The 26,256-nt window shown below is 35.1% G+C and overlaps 1 protein-coding gene across 2 annotated transcripts; it reads right to left on the bottom strand.

Moving 5' to 3' along the window:
- Positions 1-5,893: 5,893 nt before the first annotated feature.
- On the bottom strand, positions 5,894-24,852 carry LOC114312103 (villin-2). Of its 2 annotated transcripts, XM_082890842.1 has the most exons (24): positions 24,428-24,820; positions 19,936-20,240; positions 19,135-19,316; positions 18,472-18,571; positions 18,240-18,308; positions 17,923-18,159; positions 17,642-17,819; positions 17,197-17,329; positions 15,807-15,966; positions 15,584-15,734; positions 15,395-15,495; positions 15,132-15,290; positions 14,756-14,824; positions 14,607-14,675; positions 14,296-14,433; positions 13,359-13,487; positions 12,168-12,318; positions 11,966-11,985; positions 11,729-11,869; positions 11,523-11,648; positions 9,491-9,553; positions 8,109-8,349; positions 6,559-6,797; positions 5,894-6,474 (listed from the first exon to the last, which is right to left on the bottom strand). In XM_082890842.1, the coding sequence occupies exons 3-24, from the start codon at positions 19,188-19,190 to the stop codon at positions 6,361-6,363; spliced, it is 2,844 nt and encodes a 947-aa protein (XP_082746968.1). In that variant the 5' UTR covers positions 19,191-19,316; positions 19,936-20,240; positions 24,428-24,820; the 3' UTR covers positions 5,894-6,360. The 2 variants fall into 2 exon arrangements, with proteins under 2 accessions (XP_082746968.1, XP_082746967.1); XM_082890841.1 differs by lacking the exon at positions 19,936-20,240 and having other exon boundaries at positions 24,428-24,852.
- Positions 24,853-26,256: the final 1,404 nt, after the last annotated feature.

The following is a 26,256-nucleotide window of genomic DNA, read 5'->3' as shown; positions in this document are numbered from 1 at the left end:
ATTCAATTCCACTAACAACCAAATAAGTTTCCAAACGATTACAAACGAGACACGAATGGTCTCACAAACCACCCTTAGGTGAATTCCAAATAATCACAAATAAATAAGAGGAAAAACCTCACCAAATAGATGAACCAAAATCTTTAGAACTAGAGTTGAAGAAGACCCAAAATAATACCCAAATCAAATGCACAACGGCTGCCGAATCAAATCCACAGAGGTTGAATTCAAGCACTGCCACTCAATAACCAAAAACCCATCAAAGATGAGTTAATGAGCACGGACCCCGAAAAGTGCACTAGCCGCTGTACCTCTTTTTTTCCTTAGGAACAACAATACGAAATATATATATAATCCAAATCAGCTTTACCAAACCATTTGAAGATGCACTAAAATAAAGAACCCTTCGAAGCTAAACAAAGTAGCAGAAAAAAATCCTTCCAGATTTTGACCAAGCACTATTGAAACTCTATTGTGTAACCAAACAAAACACTACACCAATTGATCCACAGCTGCTGCCGTTTTTCTTCACCCCACGGGACAAACACCTAAACAATATATATATATATTGTGAATCTAGGGTTTCTTATCAAAACCTTAGTTGTTTTCAAATTGGATTGGGTCTCCACAAATTAAATATAATATATAAAAATATATTATAATTAATACCAAATTAAACTCTTTTTTCAAAACCAATTGGGTCTCATACTCTAATAAGGAGGTATATCCCAACATAATGAAGCCGTGCATAAGGGGAAGGATGGGTCCAACCTTGTCTCTTGTCCAGCAGTTCAAGGTGAGTTAAATTAGCTCCTCATGTGACAATCGCTTTTATTGGTATGATTTGAATTCCAATTATCCTTGATGAATGATGATGATTTGATTCCGATTGTTCAACTGGACTTGCACACACAAACCCAAAAGATTGCTCAACTGGGTCTGAATTTTATGTTTGGTGTTAAGATTTAAAGTGACTAGATGGTTAGTCTTGGATTCCCTTAATAATGTTAAGAAATCCTTGTTTTGTTGTTTACCAAGACTTGTTCTTGTTTGTAATAGTAAAATTCATTTGATTGACTACTATAATCATCTTTGTGATTCAGTAATCATATCATCATCCTGTAATCAGATTACAATTTTGTTTGCTTATTTTCTTTTGGCCCAATTTTTGATGGTTTGAATTGTTGCTGGATGATGTTTAATCTTTTAATCCTGTTGTTGATTTTCACACTGAACTTAAATCTCGTGAAATTTTCTGTTGCCATTCAAGTTCAATGGCTGCTAAAATGCAACAATGATCTTAGAAAACTTCTGTTTTGTTGCATAATTGTTTGGATTAATTAACTTAAATCTTATTGAATGAATTTTGGGTTTCCCATGTATTCGTTTGTTCCCTTGTCAATTACATTAAAAAAACAACGCCCAATTAGTACACATTAATGTGTGTTTGGGAGGGAAAAGATTGAGTACACACCTAACCTTTAGCATAATGCACAAAGTGGTGGCCCCAAGACTTGAAACCATAACCTTAAGGAAATTACATTCTCCCACAAAAATAATTACACTAACAAAATGAGGGAATATAACAAAGCTTTTATGTAATTAGAAAACCATATGAAAAGGAAATTTGAAAACAATAAAATAATTAACAATAGAAAGAAAAATCAAACTTAATAATGAATCTAATACAATAGTTTCAAGAATCAATCAAAACTACCTAATCTGAAACCAACAATACTATGATGATTAAACTGGAACTACGGATCGGCACATCGGACAAGAATTATGTGATTTCAACCATGGCACAATGCAGCGATGATGAAAAAGATGAGAACATGGCAGGGAAGTAAGCTCTGTTCCGTCCCCACATTCCTCCAAACAAACCGGACAAGTAATGCACTTTTCATCATCTCCTCCACCATTGAACACCACCACTTTCTTCAACCCATCAATGGCAGCCTTTGAAACACCCCTCCTCGTCCTCATCGTCTCTATAGTTTCATCAACACTACCACCATCATCCTCCACGATAACCACCCCATCAGCGGCTAACATACTCATCATCATATCGTCCCTCGATTGCGTAGAAATAAACTCAATCGTGCTGGTGATCTTCAAATCCACAATGACTTGAAACCCAAGACTCACCCCATATTCAATAATCAAACTTGAAAGAGAACTAATGATGCGTCCCTTCATGGAATTGCAGAGTTCGGGATCGAATCTCATAGACGAAAGCTGGTTGAAAATATAGGGATCCCACGAAATGGAGAAAGGGAGAAGTTGAAGAGGAATGGCGAAGTCATGTTGAATATCAGGAAAAGCTAATGTAGGATAATTGGATTCAACATTGCCTTGACGAGTTCGGAGATGTAGTTTAACCAGATTGCTGACATGAATCTCGATGAGCGCTGGAGTTGGAGCTGGAACTAGAAGTGGTGGGTTGATCCGTGGTGTTGCATATGTCTGAATGTCATAGTTGCGTAATACAGTTAACATGATGAAGCTTGAGAGGGAGAGGGAGAGGGAGAGGGAGAGGGAGAGAGAGAGTTGGAATAGTGATTATGAAGGTATGGGGTGAGTGACCTTATTTTATAGTAGTAGTCAAAGAGTGATAGCCACGCCTAGCATATTAGGAAACTACAGATCTTTACTTTCCAAAATAATTTAGGATTTCAAATATGGAAACTCAACCAAAATTAGGAAACTAAAACCCAACTTCCAACATTACTTGTTGGGTTTTCAAATGTGGAAACTCAAACGGCAAAAAAATTAAGTAATCTTGATCTTCATCATCCCAATTCCAACTCTCTGTTTCTAGCTTTTGTCAATGGCAACTATATCAACAGACTACAACATTCAGATGTATGCATTACCATGGATCGACCCACTTCCTGAAACTCCAGTTCTTGTCAAAATTCACATGACCCGAGTTCTCAAACTTCAGCTCCGAACTCCTCAAGGCAATATCAATACCAATTATCCCACATGCACTGCTCCAGATTTTCAAGATTCCTTCACCATTCCTTATCACTTTCTCTCCTCCATTTATTGTTCCGAATTCTATATTTTCCACGGACTCTACGACGTGCGATTCGACCCTAGTTTATGCGATCTCCTGAAGCAACACATCATCGATTCCATATTCGATCTTGATTGGTTGCGATTTGGGAACCTTCGTGGGATTCAAATCACTGCTCGGATCAAACTCACCACCACAACGAATTACGATATGTCTATGTTGGCAGAGGACTTGGTGATTACGGAAGATGGCAGTGGGTCTTTACAGAGGAGGATGGGAGCTTCGAAAGCTCCATTGATGGGCTGAAAAAGTGGTGGTGTTCAATGGTGGAGGAGATGATGAAAAGTTCAGGACATGTGCTGTTTGTTTTGAGGAATTTGGGGAGACACGAAATTCGAGATCCATGATAATATTAGGGTATCCATATATTTTTACGTTGTAAACAAAAAATAGGTAGTTTTGATAGATTCTTGCAAAATTTTGTATCCTCTTTTATTATGATTTAAGTTTGATTTTTGTTTTGTTTTAATTGTTAATTGTTTGATTGCGTTCAAATTTTTCCAACATTCTCAATAACTTGAAAAATAGATTAGTCAAATTTAAACCAGTAAATTTGTAATTAAAATTTTATTTTTAGCTGAAATTACAAAACAATTAGAAAAATTCAATACTTGAGAAGTTACGATTTCTTAAAAATGAGGTGTTCTTTACGCACCAAAAAAAAAAAAAAAATTCGTTGATCCCATTCGTTGGTAGTAAAATAAACATATGAAAAATAATAGGGTGAGAGTTCCCTCGAATTCACTAATTGGACCAGTGGAGAGGGTCAATAACCATATATGTTTTTGGATCACATTTGTACCATTTAAAAATGTCAATTCTAAACAAATATTCTTATTTTCATAATCTTAGATACCATAAAAAAATATTAAATATCATGAATATTTTTATGAATATTCCTTACCTTTGAATTAGTTTATAGTGTTTATTATATATTATGCAATTACTCTTCAATTAGTTTATATAACATTACTCTTCTTATTTTCTAATTTTAAATCTCAATTTTGCTTTATCCTCTCCATGCTTGAGAAAGTATTTTATATAGCGGATATATCATGTGATTAAAATAAGACTTGAAAAGTCATTTTTACTCGGTCTGAGGTGCAAAGTGTTCAATCACATCAAATTTTGATCTCACTTTTTACTAAATATCAATTAATCAATAAAAGAGATGACATCATGTCACCTGATGCATCCATTATATAAAATTCTCTCACACTTTATACTAAATGTAAAATGCAAATTAATGAATAAGAAAATATATCACGTCATTTCAACCATGTGATATATCCGTTATACAAAATAATACACATCATACCTTCACCGCGATTAACTCCTCATTTTTATTTGTCTTTTTCCAATAGAAAATATTAAGTTATTTAGAAGTTTATTACATGTTTGGATATTAGAGGATATCAAAATTTTCTAGCACACAAGTATATCAACAGATTTTAAATATAATTTTAACTTCACAGCTACATTATAATATTTATCTTTAGAATGGGTTCACAAAATTTGTTAGATTTTACAAGCCGTGAACCAGGGATTGGGCCATGGGTTGGCCTAGGGTGGTGGCATGGCCCCTTAGTTTTTCAAACTCAATGGGTAGATGGTAGTTTCCTTGAGATAAACTTTTTTTTTAGCTTGATTTATCGACTTTTTAATTATTTTAGTTTAATTTAAAAAGTTTTGTTTGTGATAAATTTTTAATTTTTTTTATTGTTGATTTGATGACTGTGAGAGAAGAAGTAAAAGTAAAACGATTATGATTTAAGTGCGACATTTTATTTAATTTATTTTGTCTTTTTATAAACTAAATTAGTCTAATCTATTTGTCAAACGAAACCTATGCAAGGACTTCTAGAGTTGTAAATATTGATTGATTGTCCTCACCACCCCATTAGAATAATAAAGGGTGTTTCACATAACATATATAAGTGTATTTATTTAACTCATATTACTTCTTTATTTTTCTGCATATATTTTCATAAAAACTAAAAATATATTCATCGTGATTAGGTCAATTAAAATTAGTTTGAAATTAACTTCAAAAATTTTAAAAAAATAAAATAAGTTTTATCATAATTTTTAACATTGTCGAAGTTTAAAATCAAATTTAAATAAACTACTATTTTGCTTAAGCATGACTCCCTTTTTAAATCAAATTAAACGCATTAATGCATACACAACCAGTAAATTAATTCCCAAGTGTGATATAGCTTATTTTTATTTTTATTTTTATTTTTTTATCTTTAGTATTTTTATTTTTTAATTTCTCAAAATTTAAGGATTGTTTAAAAAGTTTAAAAAAAAAAAAAAAAAAAAAAAAACAAATGCATTGATGACAACCATGAAAAACTAATAGGCTGCAGCCAAAGGAAGATCTCATCAAAGTAATGAATCAATAAAACCATGAAAAAGTAAATAAACTTGTTCACTTCCATACAAGCTGGTCAAAATAATCACTCTGCAACAAAAATTCCAGTAGCCCTAAACAGCCAGGCTGACATTTGATTCATAATACTGTTGCAGTAAGAGAAATAGCTACGAGTGCCGCTACACAGAAACTATCAACTATCTCTTGCTCAATCGCATGACGTCTCTTCGATAATTTGCTCTTACCTGGAGGTTCCTTACAGCAAATTTACAAATGCCAAAGGTAAAAAGGTACAAAAGATTGTCAACCACCATAATCCAATATAACCATTAAATTTTGCCAAACTATTATCTGAAGTATTCAACAATGAATCCAGTCTGCGGAGTAGAACATCTCAGCAGCATAATCGAATGTGAAAGAAGCAAAAAGTTCAATTTTTTTTTTCAACTATTAAATTAAAAACATTTAATGGCAAACAAGCGTGTGTTCCTTAATATTGGAATCGAGTTCAAATGCAATACATATACACTCTTCCTTTGACAAATAAATAGTAAACACGAAAAAAGGGACTCTGAAAACCACAAATGGTGATACATACTGACCAAATCAAAGAATTTCACCTGCATGCTGTCCTTAAAATCATGATCTGTGATCATAACAAATGCAGCAGCAGCAGCAGTTAAGACAGACAGAGAGTGGGGGGGAGGGGGGGAGAAAACATCACTCTTCAGGCGGACATCACATAATCAATACCGACACTTAAAAACTAAGGTTATTAGAGAGCAAGGACACAAAATGCTAGACATTTGCAACCAAACAGGAAAGAGGCCAAGACAAACGAGGCATTGCTAGTAAAGTTGCAAAAGTAAAGAAATCAATCCATTTGGGGGGAAATCAGTTTCTAGAAGAGATCAAAGGTCTTCTTATGCCTGTCTTGCTTCCATCTCGGTAATTTATAAAATTCTTCTTTCGGCATCCCCAGTACAGCCTGGAATTCCTCATCAGATAGATAAGCCTGAAAAAAACCAAACAGAAAATTTTGATGAAATAAGCCAAAAATAAAGGGTTTTAAATGTAATAAAAGTTTGAATCAACCAACCTCTCTTCGTTTAAAATCAATTCCAGTAACTGGATTTTCAGAATGAGCCCTCAGCTGTTCGTAACTAAACGTACTTAGATTAGTTTCACTGCCATTTTCATCCTGCTCCACATCTTGCTTCGATTCTGAATCGTCCCCATTGCTCTCTTCTACAGGCTCAGCTACCTCTGTCTCCTTAACTTCAGAATCTTCTTTAGAATCCTCAACTTCTGAAAGTGCATTTTCACTCTTTATTCCAGCTGCAAGAAGCACTTAAAATTGTTGTCAAATCCCGAATCAAAATGAAAATTGCCATATTCACTTTATTTACCATAATGTATAATAATTTTGTATTATGTAAATATACACATATAAAAATACCCACATCAGATTTAAGATGAAATAAATTTCGATATAACTAAATTGTTTGTGTATATATATACATTTAAAAATGCATCTCTCTCTCTCTCTCTGCAAAAGCAATGCCATTTCATACATTATTCTATGCATATAGAACTAAATCGAAGTGAATTGCAATGATTCAACATGATTCAAATGGGTAAGTCAATGGGTAAGTCATACACAATTAAGATTCAACAACATGAATCAAATCGTTTTGGTTCAAACTCTTATCAAATCATATGAGTTGAATCGTGAATTGTAAGACTGTAATAATCATACTTAAAATATGTCAAAACAATCCAGATTTCCAGAAATCACGAGACCAAATATAATTGCTGGAGAAGAGCAAAAGAAAGCAAATTGTTGTTCTCATGTCCCATTCGGATATTAAAATGCCTCCTTAACAGAATACGAGTTCCTCCATGCTTGAAATGCATAAAATGTGAAGTAGAATTAATAACACAATCAAGATGATTTGCTTCTAATGACCATAATGTAATTTTCATGTTTCAATTGTGTTCATTCCCAGAAATTGGAACAAGAACAAATCATTAACAGATGGATTTAAACAATTTCCGTCTCTCACATTTACATCACCCTTTAATTTGATTTCTTATTTTTCTTCTATATCACCACTATTTTCTAAAATAATAAAACAAGTGATAAATGCACAATATGCGACTCTCCCAAGGCAAGATCTTATTATACACAGTATCTCATTAGACAACCACTGTTTCTATATTGTTTCTCATAGAAAGTCTAGCCTATGAGGGAGTGAGTGACCAACCTAATGGATGTAGCTCTTTGCCCCCTCGGGGGAGAAGCGTAGCACAAGGGGGGAGAAGCGTAGCGCAGGGGGGAAGTGAGTTTGCGTGCGGGGTGTAGGTATGCCACTTACGAGAAAGAACCCCAAGTCAGTAAAGTAGTTAACCAAGAAAATTTTTAGTTAATTTACAAGTCAGGAGTTTAGTGGACATTTTCAGTCAATGAAGAACAACCATCTCCAAAAAATGAAGGATGACAGTAGATGCAGCAATTAACTTGAATTAAAATATACTGCAACAACCTAAAAAATATCAGAAGATTCTACAAACAATTGAACAGAACAGGGTTCCTCAAATAGATAACAAAATATAAAGCATAAAGAAAGATCATTGTGGTATGAATACCTAGAGGGCTGGCTTCTGCTGATCGAGCTGGAGATGATTCAGGTGACCGCTTCTTTTCAGCAGTGAGAACTTGTGATAAAGCAGCTACTGCAGCTGCCCTCTGTGATCCTTGACCCACGGCTGACGGCCTTGAAGCACTACCACTTTTGGTGCCAGAAGAGGGCTTAAATGCAGAAGTCAAGGCAGCTAAGGCTTCAGCTCTTTGAGTTGGTCCACCCTGATTTGCGCCATTGGACTTATCCTGGCTCAGCAATAGCATTAAAAATCACGAAGCGACCTCATTAGCAAAGAAGCTGATTTTATGCTTGCACACAGTCATGAGTGAGAAGATAACGAGAAACACAGAAGTTCTTGCAGTTTGCAACTCAAATGCAACAATGCCATTTTATGTTTGTTAGAAACAAAAAAAGACAGAAAAAAAGCATGAACAGAATCCACTCTACCAGTTGAGTATTCCCAACCAACCCATCTATACAACAACAAATGATAGATTGAAAGAAAAAAGATAAGAGAGAGATATTATGAGCACTCCTGTCCAGGGTTGGCCCTGGAATTTGACTGCATTTTTCCCTTCAGGTCCGGACAGCTCAATAATGCTTATGGGAGTTGTCCTGCCTCTATTGGGATGAACACTCTCCCCCTCCTCTTGCTACTAATATGTGAGGATCCATCTTAGCCTTCCTTGACTGGTATTGCTCCCGCAACTGTAGCTTTCTTGATCATGCACTTAATCATAGTTTGCAAATGGAAAGGCAAAGGATAGCAGCCAGCGGGTCTATCAGGATTGGGATCCAATGGTGGAGAAGATTGGTAAAAAATTAAAGGGATAGAGGAGGGCTTCTATATCTAGGGGGAGAAAATCTGACATTGGTACAATCTGTTTTGTCTAGTGTATATATCATTTAACTGTTTTTCAGATTGGCAAATAAATTGAGAAACTGATGTGGGCAGGAAACATAGCATAGATGCAGTTCTCAGGACTCCTCAAGGTGTACTAACCAGAACATGCTGACAGGCTCTATCATATGCAACATATCAGAGAGAAAATAGTAGAAACCCAATAACATAAGAGACAAACTGAGATCTACAAGCTAAGTAGGTTCAACACAAAATGACGAAAACCCTCATCTAAGATTGATAAACAATATGGCATATTATGGAAAGCACCTCAATTTTTGCCTCAGAAACCCAACTGGAGAATAATAAGTAACCACAAAAAAAAAAAAAAAAAATCATAAAACCAGAACTCACAGAAAAAGATACTAATTATCAGATAGCAGGAGTTACTTGTTTTTAAACCAAAATAACTCCCCAAAACAGAAGTACACAACACATTTGTCAAGCTTAATGTCAAAGCATTTTGTCTAAGTTCAGACTTTTACCTCCGCAGCATGGCCTGCTCCAAAGAGTAGCATAACCTTCTTCTGGAATGAGTCACCATGAACCTATGCCACATAAAAAGCATGCCAAGTTAAGCATATATATTAAAAACAAAAGCAATACGACGCAACTAATATGGGATATTCAGATGAGACAACCACCTCAATAATACAGCAGTAATGATCTCCACGACAAAAACTAAAGTTTACTAATTCTGGAAGTGTCATCCACAGAATACAATGTAATAATTAATAAATCCATTATTTATTTATTTACAAGTAATAATCATTCAATCTTCAAGACAAGAAAATAAGTTTACATAAGTTATAATATAATAATAATGCCCAAAATTGTATACACGTGGTTACAATACAAGTCATTAGTAAAATCCAAAATATTTTTTATCAAAAAAAAAAAAAAAAATCTAAAATATCTTTGTTCATGAGCGGTAACAGAAAACGACTTTTTCGCTATGGCTTTCTGAACTTCTTATATTTGTTTCTGTAGTAGTTTTGTGGCGGCTTCTTGTCTTTGCCAGAGGATATTCTTTGTGTCTAATTTCTACACTTTTTTTTTTTCCTCCTTTGCCTCCAGTAAAGTGCTTCTTTTTTTCCCTTTGAAGCAAGACCCTCTAACAACTTTTATTTCCCATAAAGAGAAACAATACTCAGAAGGATTATAAAATACGATGATCAATTGAAAGCTCATAATTCTCTCATTGCTTTATATAACAAGTTACTTCTTCTAAAATCCAAGGGCGAATTAGTTTAGCACTACTGTGATGGATAGAACTAATTCAGCCATCCTCAACTGGAGAAAAAAAGCAAGAAAGAAAGAAAACAAAATAAATAAATAAATAAACAAGAAGCATCCTTAAACTAAAAGACAGAAATGGAGGGATGGCGATAGGAATATTTTTTCTCCCAGTTAGGAATAAATGTTATGTCATACTTATTGGCGTAGGTACATGGATCTCATTCCACCATGTGGCACTGCCACATTACCACACAGATGGCTTCTCCAAAAAGACTCAAGTGCTACGTGTCAGCCTCGTGAGGTGACACATGAGTTAATCATGCATCCCCAGCTCCTCCCCTCGAGAGTTGAGGTTAGCTGGCCAGGCCTTGCCCACACAGTGTTCTACCCTATGCCATTCATTGCCAACATTGATCAAAGACACTTAGTTAGCACCTTGGCTCAGCGAAGCACTCACCACCCAAGTGTGCCCTCACCAACGCGTCAATACTAGTCTCAGAGAGAAAGGAGCTTTGAGCAAGACATGTGACCCCTCAAATACCAAATCATACCTAACATTGAACTTCTCTGACACCTCTAGAGAGAGGTATCATATGTACCCACTGTGCATCCTTATTTTACCTGGAATGTGGACCGTCCCGGTACGAGGAATGGGAATGGGAACATAGTACACCACATGCTCTAAATTGGGATATGACTCATGATAGGGTAGGCTTTCCTCCAAAATCAAAAGCAGATTAGCAGTGCACTTTATTTTATCAGGAATAGAATTATTGTATTAAAATAGTACTCATATAACATTGCTTGCACCAATAAATGGATAAACAGTGTGTTGCTTTTAGAATCTTGTCATCCAAAGTAACTGCTAACTAATTATTTATGAACGCTGCTCATGTGCTTGCAGAGTTTCTCATACCCCTTTTATCTATAACTCGTGTGTTCTGTTCACCTCTTACCTCACCTTACCATGGGGGCCACCATGCTGCTTCTGCTGGGGATTTTTACTTCACGCATTCTGACTTGTATAATGACTATCGTTTGCCTCTTGTTGAAAAGGATTATGTGACTTAAACAGATGTGGAAAGCTAAAGAAATCCTAATTAAGCATGTAATTAACTCTTAAATTTCAACAAATGTTTCTTTCCTTATAATGTCACTAACTCTTGGATTCCCAGGTAGATTATTTATTTTATTTCGTTTATTTTGTTTGCAATTATAAACTGATCAAAACAAAACAGAAATAAAGAAAACAAAAAATTATGTTGCTGCAACACATACAGTAGCTCTTGCAGGATCCCATGAAAAATAAGTAGTGAAAAAGCATGGTTCATTCCCTTCCGTGACTCTATATAGCGGCACATATGGAGATAAACCCTCGAAAGATGCAGCCAAGTCTATGTATTTCTGTAATGAACGTCAATAGTCAATGAAATACACAGCAGAATGAATACTTTTGGGAGAAGCATAAACTAATTGAGCAGCACCTGGCCAATTTCAAAAGCAATTTGCTTCTCTTTTGAATCTACAGACTGACCAATCCAAACAAACACTTCAGCGCGTGTATCAAGTATCAAGATATCCTCAGTCAACAGGTCATCTTGAGAGAAGTTGTAAACTTCTTCAATCTGCCAAATGAAACATAAAAATTGAATATAGAAACTGTTGAACACCCAAATCAATAATTGAGGAGGTTCAATCCAATTTGAATTTACAGAACGCACCTCAAACTTTCCTGGGGATCCTCAAGTCAGCAGTAATAATCATTAGAAAACAGTTAGAAGGGATAATAATCAGCTTTGCAACGAATTTAAAGGATTCATATCTCAACCATGCAAGTATTTGAGAACTTGTGACAAATATATCAAATGAGGACAAAAATCAAGAATGCACAACACTAATTGTGCCTATGAATCGAAATGCTACCTTCTTTGTTGAATGAGAATGTGAACAAGTGGGGATCTCTGACAATCTCTGGAGCTACTTTTTTGCTGGTGTAACTTTGTTTCCCTCCAAGAGCAAACCAGAAGGCTGAGCTCTCAGTTCCTTCTTTGGCATGTTTCACAGCTACTCCTGGCTGAATATATAAAGCAAATGAAATTAATTGATTAATCACAACCTATCAAGCATTAGGAGATATAATCATTTACAAGTCTCAGAAACTCGACTGAAAACAACATCAAGCACGACCATGCATAGTGCGAACCCATGACTAATCTAAAGTGCATGTTCATTTAATGTGATTGCCTGTGAGCAGGACAGATTTTGGAGGAGAGTGGTGAAGATGAAATAAGTATACATGTCAAACCACATAAGGTTTCTATGACTTATGGCATAGGTCTTTGGAAGGGCATATAGAGGGGGGTGGAATGATTCCCTGAACCACATGAGGCATCTCTGTGATGGCGCAAAGGTGCATTTTTTGAGACCGTTGGAGCAAGGTGGAGAGATTGGAGGGCTTTTGATGGCTTGGAAACTCCAATATTTTAGGTTGAGGAATAGAAATTTGGTTCTTTCTAATGGCTCGTTCTTGGGTGGAGTTGAATTGAACCCCCTTTGAACCAATTGTTGGATTTTGTAGTCTCTCTTGAGTAAAAATGATGTATAGGTGACCCATGTTGTTTTGTTTTCCTTATATGTGTACTCAATCTTTCCCCTCCCAAACACACATTAATGTGTACTAATTGGGCGTTATTTTATTTTATTTTTTTACAATGTATTCAGGTGACACCCTCTATATTATTAATAAAACCCAACCTACATTAGTGCAAGAAATTCCAATTTCCAACAATGCTAATGTCTAATTGTTTTCAAGGAAAAGAAAGTTAAACCATTTTAATGTTTAAATTCCTGGACTTTATAGAACATTTTAAAGTCAAACTTTCCACAAGAAACAAAATTTTGACAAAGCTTAGCATAAGATTAAATTATGAATAAATAATAATTTATATTCTCATAATATACTCAAGCGCAGATTATATCTAATTTCAGTCATGCAATATGTGCCAAGTCATGCTTCTAAAACGTTGAAAAACTCATGCCAACCCATACTTCTTAGAAACTAGACCAGAGTCAAACCCTATCCGACAAGAAGCAAATGTCATGGAAAAAGCATACCTTCAGAAATTCTGCAACTTTTGCAGCTAACTGCTGATGCTCAAAGGTACTTTGATTTCCATTCCAAATGAACATTGAAGAGCCAGATTGCAAGAGAAAACATTCACTGGAGTTCAATGATGTCGCAGCCTGACACAACATAGAACATTTTTATCTAATGTCACATATCCAAGGCAATAACTCAATTCCGTCAGAAAGCTCATGTACTATACAAAAGAAAAAAAAAATTTAGACAAAATAAATTGATGTCCACCTACGTGAGAGAGTATGAAATGATAACCAATTACAGTGATATATACATAAACACAAAAACAACTATCCATACTCCTTTTATGCTTTTAAACATATCCAGGTGTTTTCATCATCAATCATACCTGGGACAGAAGTTCAGAGTCAAAATATCCATACTCCTTTTATTTTTTTGTGGTGCTATGTTATGTCATGGGACAGAAGTTCAGAGTCAAGATATCAATAGCTGACTTGGAGCCCTCCAAGAAAACTCAGATGTGTGATTCAGAATACATACTAATAATAATAATAACGACAGCACACACACAACAACAACAACAGCAACAACACTGCTACAAGGATAAAGAGATATCAAAGAAGAATCATGAAAAAAAAATATAAAGAATTGGAAATGTAGAATGAACCATAAAATAAATATATGACAATAATACAACAGAATTAAAACCTCTAAAAAGTAAAGAGTTGTAAATAAAAGGAAAAGGTATAGTCCTTGACCCAAACAAGAAACAAATTATCTCATGAAAGAGACTTGACTACTCAAACTAAAGAATTGGATCTAACTATTCAACATAGAAACCAGAATAGAATTGATAATATAACAAAAATTAAGGGAATGATACATTTTGAAAACAATAGCAGAATGTAGACTAGAGTAGCTCAAAAGGCTAAAAGATCAATAAACACATACCGCATCAACTTGCACAGTTTTATTGTTATGTACAGAAGTTCCTGATATCCGGATGAGAGCAACACAATCGGCAGTGTAAGTTTCATCATTTAAACCTTTGTCTGCGATATAGTTTTTGTAACCGGAGCTCATTCCACCCTTTAAAAAAAAAAAAAAAAAAAAAAGGAAAAAAAAGGAAAGAAAGATCAGTTCATTTTTATCAGTGGAAAGGAGATCAGTTCATCAAAACAAGAGAATAGCTTGACAGATTTTTTAACCAAGCATCTTTGACCACATATTAATCTAACCAGTTGCATATGCTGAGGGAGTACCTTACACACCACCATAGGCTGAAAGATGGCAACAAATTGTGGTGGCTCTTTCCCTTGGAATATGCGACCCTAAACAAAGCATATATTGTTTTCAGTCCTGAGATTGTAAACCCAATGTTGTAATTAATTAAAAAATTATGATGATATACCTGCACAGGTCTCCCCTTCAATGAGTTGGACATAGTAGTAACCAAACGAGCAGCCATCTGTTGATCCTCCTGGAGTTGGAAATACAACCAGGTAATCAAAATTATTTGAAAGAAAAATGAGACGAGTCGGCGTTGTCATAATTATTTGAAGGAAAAATGAAATGAGACGGCATCGATAACACTTCTGTAAGCATTGCAATAGGCATCATAAAATGAAAATTACAAATTACTTCAAGAAGAGGAACAAAAAGGAATTGACTATTAGAGGGGATGGCCACATGGTTAAAAGCACATGTCGCTGTTTTTCTGTATATACTATGTACATATGAAACCTTTCTTTTCATTACTTCAAACTCAACAGTGAAAAGTAAATTACCTCAATGCTATCCTTCCCAATCCAACAACACAAATAGTGATCTTCTTTCTTATCACCAGAATGGAAGCTGTAAAGTACAACGTAGCAATCTCCACTGTAAAATTTACCTATGTCCTCCTTGGGCACTGGAATCTTGGCTTTGCCATTAATAAGCCACACCTAGAAAACCAACAATATTCAATAGGCCTACCATATCAATATAACCAGACAACATAAATCAAACAATCCCCAGATACACCATGAAAACAAATTAATGACCAGACCTCAAGTTTTCCACCACCTTCAAGCAAAGGTGGAACTTCCTCATTTATGGGAGCACCTTTAGTCATTCCCTTGACGCCAACACCTTGTTGCTTCAGCAAAGCTGCCAGTACACAAAACAGTTTCATTATTAACAATGACATTCAGCAAATCTTTCAGTGTGTTTCACAACCAAAGAAAAATGAATCTACCTGCCACTTTTCCTCTTCCCTCCTCGGCAGCAGAAGGTGCTGACCCTGATGGCCAAGAATCAAAGTTGGATTTGAAAGAATGTGTCTCATAACCTTGAATAATCCGGGTGACACGTGTTGACTTGGGCCTATTTTGGCTACTGAGAAATTCCTGAAGATCATATCTAGTGATGAGAAACAGCAAGAAATAAAAAACAGTTAGATAAAAATGCTAAGCTTGTACATCAGCAGCTTGGCTGGCAGCTTTCCTGTCCTCCACTTGTGTTACCCGACCAACCCAAACAAATATCTCAGCACCACAGTCCATTAAATAGCATTTATTGTTTTCCAACATAGATTTGGAAAGTTCACCATCTACAGACTCAAGTTTCCCATCAGTGATACTGCAAAAAGTGGAAATCATAACTTAGCACCTTGTGTTGATGAATGCAGATCGCAACAAAGGTAAAATGCATAAAGGGAAGGCCAAGGTAAAATGCATCAAGGCTTTGATTTTTAGGTTATATGCGCATCACAGTTTAAGGTATGCACCCTAAATGCGCCATGTATGCACTTTGTGCATAAACATTTGAGGAGTACACATATAAAGAGCTTGGCTTAGGCTCCTGTGAAATTTAGTCTAGTAGATGGTTTAAAAGTGAAAAATAAAAAAGAATATCAATTGCAACTATATTCCATAGAAAATTATGTAAATGACCAATAAAAAAAAAACACGAAGTTAAGGTGCAAGTAAGAAGCTTGATCACTAAAGATAAGAATATCAATTTCACTTTTAATGAGGGCAAGGTTCCTTTTCTGCAGCTAAATGTGCAGTGGAAAGTTTGACGCCTTAAGGAGAAAATTATTTACACCTTTATATTTAATTTTTAACAGTTTTTACTATTTTAAAATATTTAATTTATTTACTAAATTCAAAGTTTGAAGGGCGGACCTGGTGTAATGGTAAAACTACCCCTTGGTGACCTAGTGGTCACAGGTTCGAGTCGCGGAAACAACCTCTCCGCTTGCGGGGTAAGGCTGCATACATCAACCCTTCCCCAGACCCTGCTTAAGCCGGAGTTTCGTGCACTGGGAACGCCCTTTGCTAAATTCAAAGTTCGAAATGCTTATGCCTTAATGCCTTAAGGCTTACACCTCGCCTCATGAGGGGTAAAACACCTCACGTTACATATTCCCCTTTAAAAACTTTGATCATAATATCAAAAAGAAGAAATGCTGTCAGCCTAAAATAATTTCAACATATATCCGACTCCTCACTTGGACACAACAACAAAACTAGAGAAAAGTACAATACCTATAATGTTTAGCATGAGTTTTGCCTGGAATAAATTCACCTTCCTACGTTTCATTGTAAATACTTGATAACCCCAGTCCCCTTCCACAGGAACATGCACATGTAATTATTTCGACTATTCCAGATTTAACATTATCATGAGTTAATTGCATTTAAATGCATATATGCAGACATAACCATAGTTACTGAGAAGTATTTCCATTAAAGGACAAGTTAACAATCAGAAATTGGAAATGAATACATGTCATGGCCCTGTAATTCTTTCTTCATGCATCTGGCACACAATTGAACACAACTGCGAAACTAGAGAGAAGAATACCTATAAAGTGTAGGAGTGGTTTTCTCTGGAATAATGTCATCATCACTTGCAACCTTTTTGCCGATTGGAGCAAACCCACCAAAGATGACCCAGAATTCACCAGAATCTGACTCAGTTTGTAGCTTTCCATCATCTGGCTCATTGAACAACAAGTATATACAAAATAAATAATGAATGAAGAATTATTAACCACTTCTAAGTGAATGTGCAGGACAACAGGAGCAAACCCCAAGGGGTAGAGCAGTTGGCAGGGATCCAGCCTTTCAAACTGAAGGTCATGGGTTTGAAACTCGCCCCTTGGGGCCAGTACCCCACTTGAAGAAATACAAGTGTTTCGTTCTGTCTGTAGGCGAGTGCCTGACACACATCCTCAAGGACATATATTTGTGAAGTACTACATAGGGAAAGATTACACCACCAAAGTATTAAATGCTTGTGACCTTACCAACAATTGCGACATCACACGTTCCCTTATGATACTTCTCCTTTAAAAATTGAATTACTTCCAATGCTTTGGCCCTTTCCTGGATATTGGAGTTTGCACCATTGAATTGAAAAATCTTCTCTTTAGTGTCGAGGATAAAAACATCATCATGATTCAGTGACGAACGAGAAAAAGGGACCTGGATAGCAAATAAAATCTATTCATTCCCACATTCTAGAGCAGATTTATATTCAAGAGTGAGTTAACAAGTTCAGAAAGTTCATGTTTAGGGGTTCTTGTACCTGCTTTAATCTGACAACTCGTTTCCCTTTACATATGTATAACCGTGTTTCAAACTCTTCCTCCTCAGGTGTCTTAAATCCAGAGGCAACACCACCCTCCAATGGTATAACACACGGCTTGAAGTAAGACAGAAATTTATCAGACTCATGACCCTGGGGTTCTCTGTGTTGTACTGCCCGCCCGCCAAGAACTGCATCAAGTTCAACAGTTTTAATAGCCGCTGTTCCAGCTTCATCCTATTACAAGTTCATAACAACAAATAAGAAAATAATTATGAAAAAAGCACATATAAGGAAACAGGAAGCATAGAGCATACCTGGCTTGTGTCTTTTCCAAGCCAGAAGTGTATGTCATACAAATAAGCGCCTCCTTTATTATTAGTTGTCTGCATAAATATAAGATATATATATATATAAGTGTGCAGAGCAATAGTCCCCTCCATAGGAACCATAACATTTATTCCAAAATTACGTATAAAAACCAATTGAACATGTAAATTTACAACCAAAGTGAAAAAAGGAAACAAAAAAACTGAATTCAGCATGCACCTGCAAGATGATGTATGAATCGCCCGAGTAAAATTTACCATAATCAGATTTTGGCAAAGGAACTGGCTGGAAGTTCTCGATTCTCCATATTTCAGTCCCTCTACAAGGGGTTAAGTACAAATACAAAAGTGAAAGTGCAATTAAGACATCCTTAGCATTTAACAAAATTAACACAGCCGTGCATGCATGCATGCATAGAGGACAAAGTTGTAGTCCATTCTTTCCTTCTGATTGGTAATGAAATTTATATATATATATATATATATATAATGAGAAGGGTTGGCCTGGTGTAGCGGTAAAGCTACCCCTTGGTGACTTGGAGGTCACGGGTTCGCGTCGCGGAAACAACCTCTCCACTTGCGGGGGTAAGGCTGCGTACATTCAACCCTTCCCCAGACCTCGCTTAAGCAGAAGCTTTGTGCACCAGGTACGCCCTTTTTTAGATATAAAATGAATTCCTGTATCCCCCCAAAACACAGACACACGGACAAAATGTAATATTAACAATGCAAGTGTAATTATTGCAGCCACCACACACACACACACACACACACACACACACACACACAGATGCACAAAAGCAATACAATACACCATTCTTTCTTTCTTATTAGCATTTGAAAGAAACTTATTTGTTTATCATGCACAGTTCTTCAAGGATACACTCTCTGACCAGATCCCTGAAATGCAGGTTCCAAAGCTTTTGCAGAGCTAGACATTTTGTGAATACTTTTTTATTATTGTTTCTTCCAACAATGACTGACAATAAGACCTTTCAACAATGACAGAAAAGAAGACCTTTCAAGCTCCCACAATCTGTTGTCTCCAAATTCCAGAAGTTGCTACTGCAGAGAGAAAAAGAGAGTGGCAAGGGAATAAGCAATAATCAAGAAAATAACAAGATAACAAATTTGACCCTAATCATCTACTTCAGATGAAGCACGTGATGTAACCTTTCGCATTGGATAATTGGAAACCTACCAAAAAGCAGACCTTGTAGCTATATAAGCTTACTATGTAATATGGTTTGAAATACTATGCATTGAACAAGTAAAAAGCTCCAACAATTCAGATTTAATAAAGCAGAATACAAGAAAAATGCTCCACATCCAATAGCAAAATAGGGGTCAATCCATCTCTAAGCTTGAAGTCACCACTACCAGATTCTTCGTCAACCCAATGCTGCAATAGGCACTTGGGCAACCCTCATATTTGTAAACCCATCATTCATGATAGAAGCATGCATGCTAGGCTGATTACCCAACACTAATGAACAATTCATCCATGTGCATGCATGTCGCCAGACCTTGTACTTGAGATGCCTCACTTCTCATCTACAATAACTGGCAGTCATATGGGATCCTGTAATTTTCCTAGACTTCAAATTTTTCTTTTCTTTTCTTTTCTTTTTTCCTTTTTTGTCAATGAAGAAATATAGAGGAAAAAGGAAAAGAGTGTCATAACCTAGAGCTCGTCCCACCAGTCCTGGGTTTTGGAAGTGGTGAATCAGGTACAGACCTAATCGAGACCACATTGGCCCAAAGTGTGCACCACTCATCTCATCAAAGAAGATCTTTCGACCAAGAAGTTAACATCAAATGGCCATGTATTATTCAAGCTCGCATTTCTTTTCTTCCAAGAAACAATAAAGTCTTAGTAAATTAAAGAATTTATTGAAGGATCTTCCTCTTTTCCTTCCTTTGATGTCTTTGGTTCTTCCCATACAAGTTTTGCCTTCACTTCCTTTTATCATCTCAATGATCCATCCTCTGGTCGTACATCAGATTGTCAGTAATGAGATAGCATGATTACTTACATATCTAACACTTTCGTAAATAGCTTGAAATCCTCAAAGATCTAATATAAAAAAACAGTAGTCAGCAGCACTGACTTCCATCTTACAATTACAATCCTTAAATTGCAAAGTCCCAGACATCTCAACCCAAAACTTGTAAATCTTTCTGTTATTCATTACTTCTTGTGACAACCCTGTTCCGTATTAAGCTATTATTTCATTAATTATACATGTAATTATGTGCTCAATGTGCTTCTGAAAGCTAATTATGTGTTTTGTAAGAGTGTTGACTCTATATCTGTTAATCGTAGGAAAATCTGTTCTGAATTCTGCTAAAATTTGAAATTGAGAGCCATAAAGGTGATAGAAACCGAAATTGATTAATTTATTATGATCAGCATAATTTTTAGAGTCTATTGTGAAATTTAATTAAAAATTGATTCAGACCAAATTAATTAGATTAAATGCAATTAACCTAAACTCTAATTACTTAGCTTAAGCTTTGATTAACTAATCAACTAATTGAGCCTACATATATGGTGTCTATGTGTTTAAGCTCCTATTCTTGAGCTGAAATATGAGGGAGTTAGTGGGCTTTGTAGAGAGAGAGAGAGATACAACTTGAGGAAGAGAGTTTTCTAGAGAGCTTAAGGAAGACATTGAAGAGCGAGCTTAAAGCTTCATAAATCATCAACTCAAGGTAGGAGTTTCATCCCTATTTCTTGAAATTGAGACATCTACACTAATAATCTTCTAAGATGTAAGCTTAATTAGAATGATTCATGGTTAATTGGGAGTTTTGTGGCATAATGGAAGTAGAACACTTATATGAGCATGCATGGCAATAATTGAAGTAATTAGAACATGAACTTAACATGCATGACCTAAATTCATAAGATTCAAGTTCACACACTTGATTTCTTGCATTGTTCTTGAGAATTGAGGAGGAACCTCCAAGGATTTTGAAGTTGAAGCTCTTAACTTTATGTTTTATGTTTTTATAATCTAATTGAAGTTTTTGAGCTTTCAATTGGCAAATTGGGTTTTGGTAATGAAGTTATAATTGGTGATTTGAGTTCATAAACATGACATGAATGGTATTAATGTATAGCAACTCGTGTTCAACTATTTGTTTCTTTCATGGTTCATACATGGTTCATGGAATTTCACAAAATTTTTCCATAAAAGATGAGTTCGGAACTCTCAAGTATATAGTTTCTAGTTTTACACTTTAATTTAAAGCTTTGATCTTTTGCATGAAAAGTAAGTTTGATTTGGAAGCTATGATTTTTGTTTAAAGTTATGTATGTTAAATTCAAGATTTTTTCAAGAGTTTTAGGCCTTGAAATGTATGAGATTAAAGTTTAACTTACAAAAATTGAGCTTCAAAACTTGAGTAGATTTTCGGATTTCAGAAAACCCAGAACTGCACGTGCGGCTTGGGGCCCCACACGTGCGGAAAACCGGACAAATTCAAGCTCACATTTTGCTTTAATTGCACATGCGGTGGTGGTTCCGCACGTGGAGCCAATGCCCCCACACGTGTGATTTTCAGATCGGTTTCCGTTTCCATTTCGTTTTCTCTTTGTTTTCCCAACTTTTGGACCTCCATTTGCATGGTTTTCACATGTATTTCAAGTTCATATACATGTCATGAACATGAAAGGAATTAAAGAAAGAATAGGAATAACCGAACGAATAAGTAATGAATAAACCGAATGGGTTGAAAACCGACTGAATAAATTGAACGAATTTTGAAATGTTATGATTGAACATATTGTGTAGGTCGCTTGCACGAGGAGTATCATCCGGCCAAACACTGTGAGTAATATCTTTGTAAACATATTTTTGAACAAGCCTGACTTTGCTATACGATGATTATGCAATCTATATTTTGATTACGAAATATTCGTTAAGACAAGTAAGTTGATGAAATAATACGATATGTAATGAATTCCCGATTGTTCATGATGTACCAAGTTTTCCGAATAAGTGTTTTTGAACGATAAGTTATGCTATGACATTCCGAACTGAGTACGATATGATAAGCTTCGAAAATGAAATTTGGCTAAGAATGCATGAGTTGTCTTTTGAAACAAACAATTAAGGTAACAACGTGGGAGATGTCTTTTGATCCCCAATGACTTCCGTATCGTCTTCAACTCGTCATGTACATTCCGTATAAGTTATTGACTCATTGTAACATTTTCTATGATGTCAATCTTTAATGATTGTTCCGCAATCGTTTTGTATGATATCTACATGTTATAGACATTTCGAATGAAGTCGCCCAAAGTGGGCGTTCCGCATGAGCTTGTCCAAAGTGGACGTTTTGTACCAAGTCGTCTCAAGTGGACGTTTTGCATAGTCGTCCAATAAGAATGTTTTGTATGAAGTCGTCCAATACGGGCGTTCTATATGTGGTCATCTAATGTGGGTGTTCTGTATGAAGCTGTCCAATGAGGGCGTTCTGAATGCTTCGTTCCGCCGTGAACGTTTTGTGCGGTAATCCGTCAAGTTTGATAAGCCTATTGGGTACTATGAAATGTGTTAAGCCATGAAAAGTTTGATGATCCATATTTGCTATTATACATTTCCGACGTGTGCTTTAACTATGTTAAGAACGTTATATACTTTGCTAAAGTTATGAAACTCATTTATTTAACCTCTTTACATTGAGATTATTCATTGGGCTCTAATTCATTGTTTATGTATATGTATGTAGGTGATCAAGCACCGAATCAGACTTAGTAGCATTGATCTGAACCCAGTTTTGTCAAGCCAACTACCGTGCCTCACTGCGAGATTCCAAACTATCAAGTACCAAGGCTTTTGGGTGGTTTAGAATTCACCCATTTGTAGATGTGATCATGTGTTATAAATTTTTTGTTTTAAGACTTTTTTTTGACTGTTTGTCATCGGGATTAAATCCCTAAGTTGTATTTTGCTTTTGTACACAAGCTTAATGCTTGGACTCATGTGTGTATAAAAGTTTTTTGTTCATATAGGTCCTCACAGCTTATTTGACGATATATATATATATATTTTGATAAATACATTTGATGATATATTTAATTATTTATAGGCTTCCGCTAGCCCCGTTTACTGTATTACTGCGAAGCAGGCTTTTGGTAATCTCGAATTACTGGCCGATTACGACGCTAAACCTATAAGGGTGGGTTTGGATCGTGACATTCTTGAAGTAGACCCATAAAGTTATCTCTGGGAATGGTATGATGCCAGTGACATTACAGTTTCATTTCATCATTAATCCAAAAGATACATTATTTCACATTCTGCAAATCCGTACCAATGATTCATTTGGATATCCGCTGCAAATAATTTAAGTACCATAATTACTGACCACTAAAAGTTATCTAATTAGCATTTGCTCCACTACCACACCTGTTACCTGCTGTATAATACACTTCTCACATTGTTTACCATTAGTATCCTCGTCTTTCTTCAAAAAGAGTAGAATTAAACGGCAAGCATAGTGGGGCATATGCATTTAAAGCCAATCATGCCAAACAAAATGCAGTCTATGCAGCCCTCTCACCATTCCAATACCTCCAAAACATACCCAAAAATTTGATTATGATTATGCAGTAATCCACCTCAACGACATGGTTGAAGAAGACTGCCAACTGAATCAACATTCCAACCCACATTCAACGTTGACAAATCATAGAACAAAAACAATCAAGACTGCTGATTGCGAGCATCATCATAACATCAAAAACCTCAAGAATTTCATAAACCCTTAATGATACATGTGTGAGTCCCACTTATTGCTTAAAAAAAACATAGATCAATGTGAAGATCACTCACTCATATTCAATTACAGATCAAAATCAAATCACTTTCATTCCACATAACAATTCAACACATATAGAAAATCAGAGATCAATCAATCAATCAATCAAAAAGCATTAATCACGAACCATTAAAATTAATAACACATCATTCCTCAATTTAGATTAATTAACAAACTAATAATCACAACTAAAGCCCACCCAATTAAAAATAAACCGTCTAAGCTCGGATCAACATAGCAAATCTCAAATTACAATAAAATTGGAAACAGATAAGCTAACCCATTTCAAAAAACAAGAGATCTAAATGAATTCTGATGAAGCAGTGATCAGAGGATCGAGGTACCTTCTGAGATCTCTGTTTTTTCTGTTTCCTGAAGGTGATGATGAGAGAGAGAGGAGGGTATATCACATAGAGCTGGCAATACAGAGAGAGAGAGAGAGAGAGAGAGAGAGAGAGAGAGAGATGGGTAGTATAATAATTCAGAAAGAAAAGTGAAAATAATTGCTTCTATCTGTCTAACTTTTGACACTTTTGAGAATTGAAGAGAAAATTTGGAATTGGGAGAGGATATACAGGAATGAGAGAGACAGAGGAAAGATAGTTTTAGAGCGAGAAAGCGAGGGGATGGGATGATGAATGATGAGAGAGAGAGAGAGAGAGAGAGAGAGAGAGAGAGAGAGAAATGTGGGTAAGGATGAGAGAGAGAGAGAGAGAGAGAGAAAGAATGGAGAAGGCAAAGATCCGGTGACGGGGGCACCGGCCCTGTTGGTTTTTTATTTTTTATTTGGATTTTTCTTGTTTTTTCATTATGTTTATTTATTTTTGTTAAATTATTGAGGGTAAACTTTACCATAATTTTAATCTTATAATTTTATATGAATCTATAATTATTATTTTTTAAATATCACTTAATTATAATTTCTTTTTTATTTTTTGTAAAATTACAATGTCCTTTATTTGAGTTTTAGAAAAACTATAACTAATTCTGTAATCTTAACATAATTATATCACTTAAGAGTGTGCACAATGCGATTCAGACGGTTTGAAAATAAGATTATAAATCGAATGACAGATTAGTGGATTGGCAAATCGTGATTTGGACAATTTGGTTGGATTGGCAGATTGAAAAATATTCTAACAAATTATCAAGCATTTGTATGATATATAACACTAATTTACATAATATTTTTCATATATATAACACAAACTAATTTTATATAATATTTTCCATATATATAACTACTAATTTGTAAAAGATTTCACATCTTAAATATTCCTCACACTTATTTTTATTTTGATATTTTACTAGAGATTAAAAAATATATATATATTAACTATAGCGGAGTACAGCGATTTCAAAAACGAATTATAAATTTTGAAGTTTAATCCGTGGTTAGCAGATAGAACAATGCGGATTGATTCAGTTTTAAAGGATTATGTGATATTTTGCACAACTCTAATATCAGTCTCTCCACTAATAACAAAGTTAATTATAACAATGTAAAATTATCTTTTTATTCATTTTCAACTTTGTTTAAATTTTTTTTATCCTTTTGTACATAACCCTAACTTACTTCCCTCTTACCGAATTGTAATAGCCGCCATTGCTCTTTTTTTTCATTGCCTCTTCTATTCCAACATCTTCATTGAGAGCCAAAAAAATCAATTATAACCATGTGATGGCCTTGATGTATGGTAAGAAAAATAAAGAAAAATATTTCGACGGCCTTGTTTGGACACACTTTTTCAAATGAGATTGGCTTTATTCCAATGGACAAACAACCATTTTGTTCCTAATGTTTTCTATGAAATTTCCAAAAAAAATACTAAAATTCCGTGTACATGCATGCAAGTAAATGCCTTCTCCCAAGTTTATTGAAACAGTGAATTTTTAAATTTTTTTCAAATTTCAAGGTGGAAAGTCAATTAATATGTATGAATATGTAAATTAAAATTAAAATTGGTTATAATCCTGGGCTTATTATCTCAAGAGAATTTGAGATTAAGCCATTTATTTTGTAAGGTCATGTTGTAATTTAAAGTTACAAAATAGTGTTAATTTATTGTAATAAAGAAGTTAGATTATAACAAAATGGCGATATATTTTATCGATTTGAATCTTAAATCTCTAACATTCTTGCTATTCCATATTACAATTATACAGATTAATA

This window comes from Camellia sinensis, chromosome 10 (assembly GCF_055761805.1).
Source record: "Camellia sinensis isolate YWXY chromosome 10, ASM5576180v1, whole genome shotgun sequence".
NCBI classification, from domain to species: domain Eukaryota; kingdom Viridiplantae; phylum Streptophyta; class Magnoliopsida; order Ericales; family Theaceae; genus Camellia; species Camellia sinensis.
This window is presented reverse-complemented; position numbering and strand designations above follow the sequence as displayed.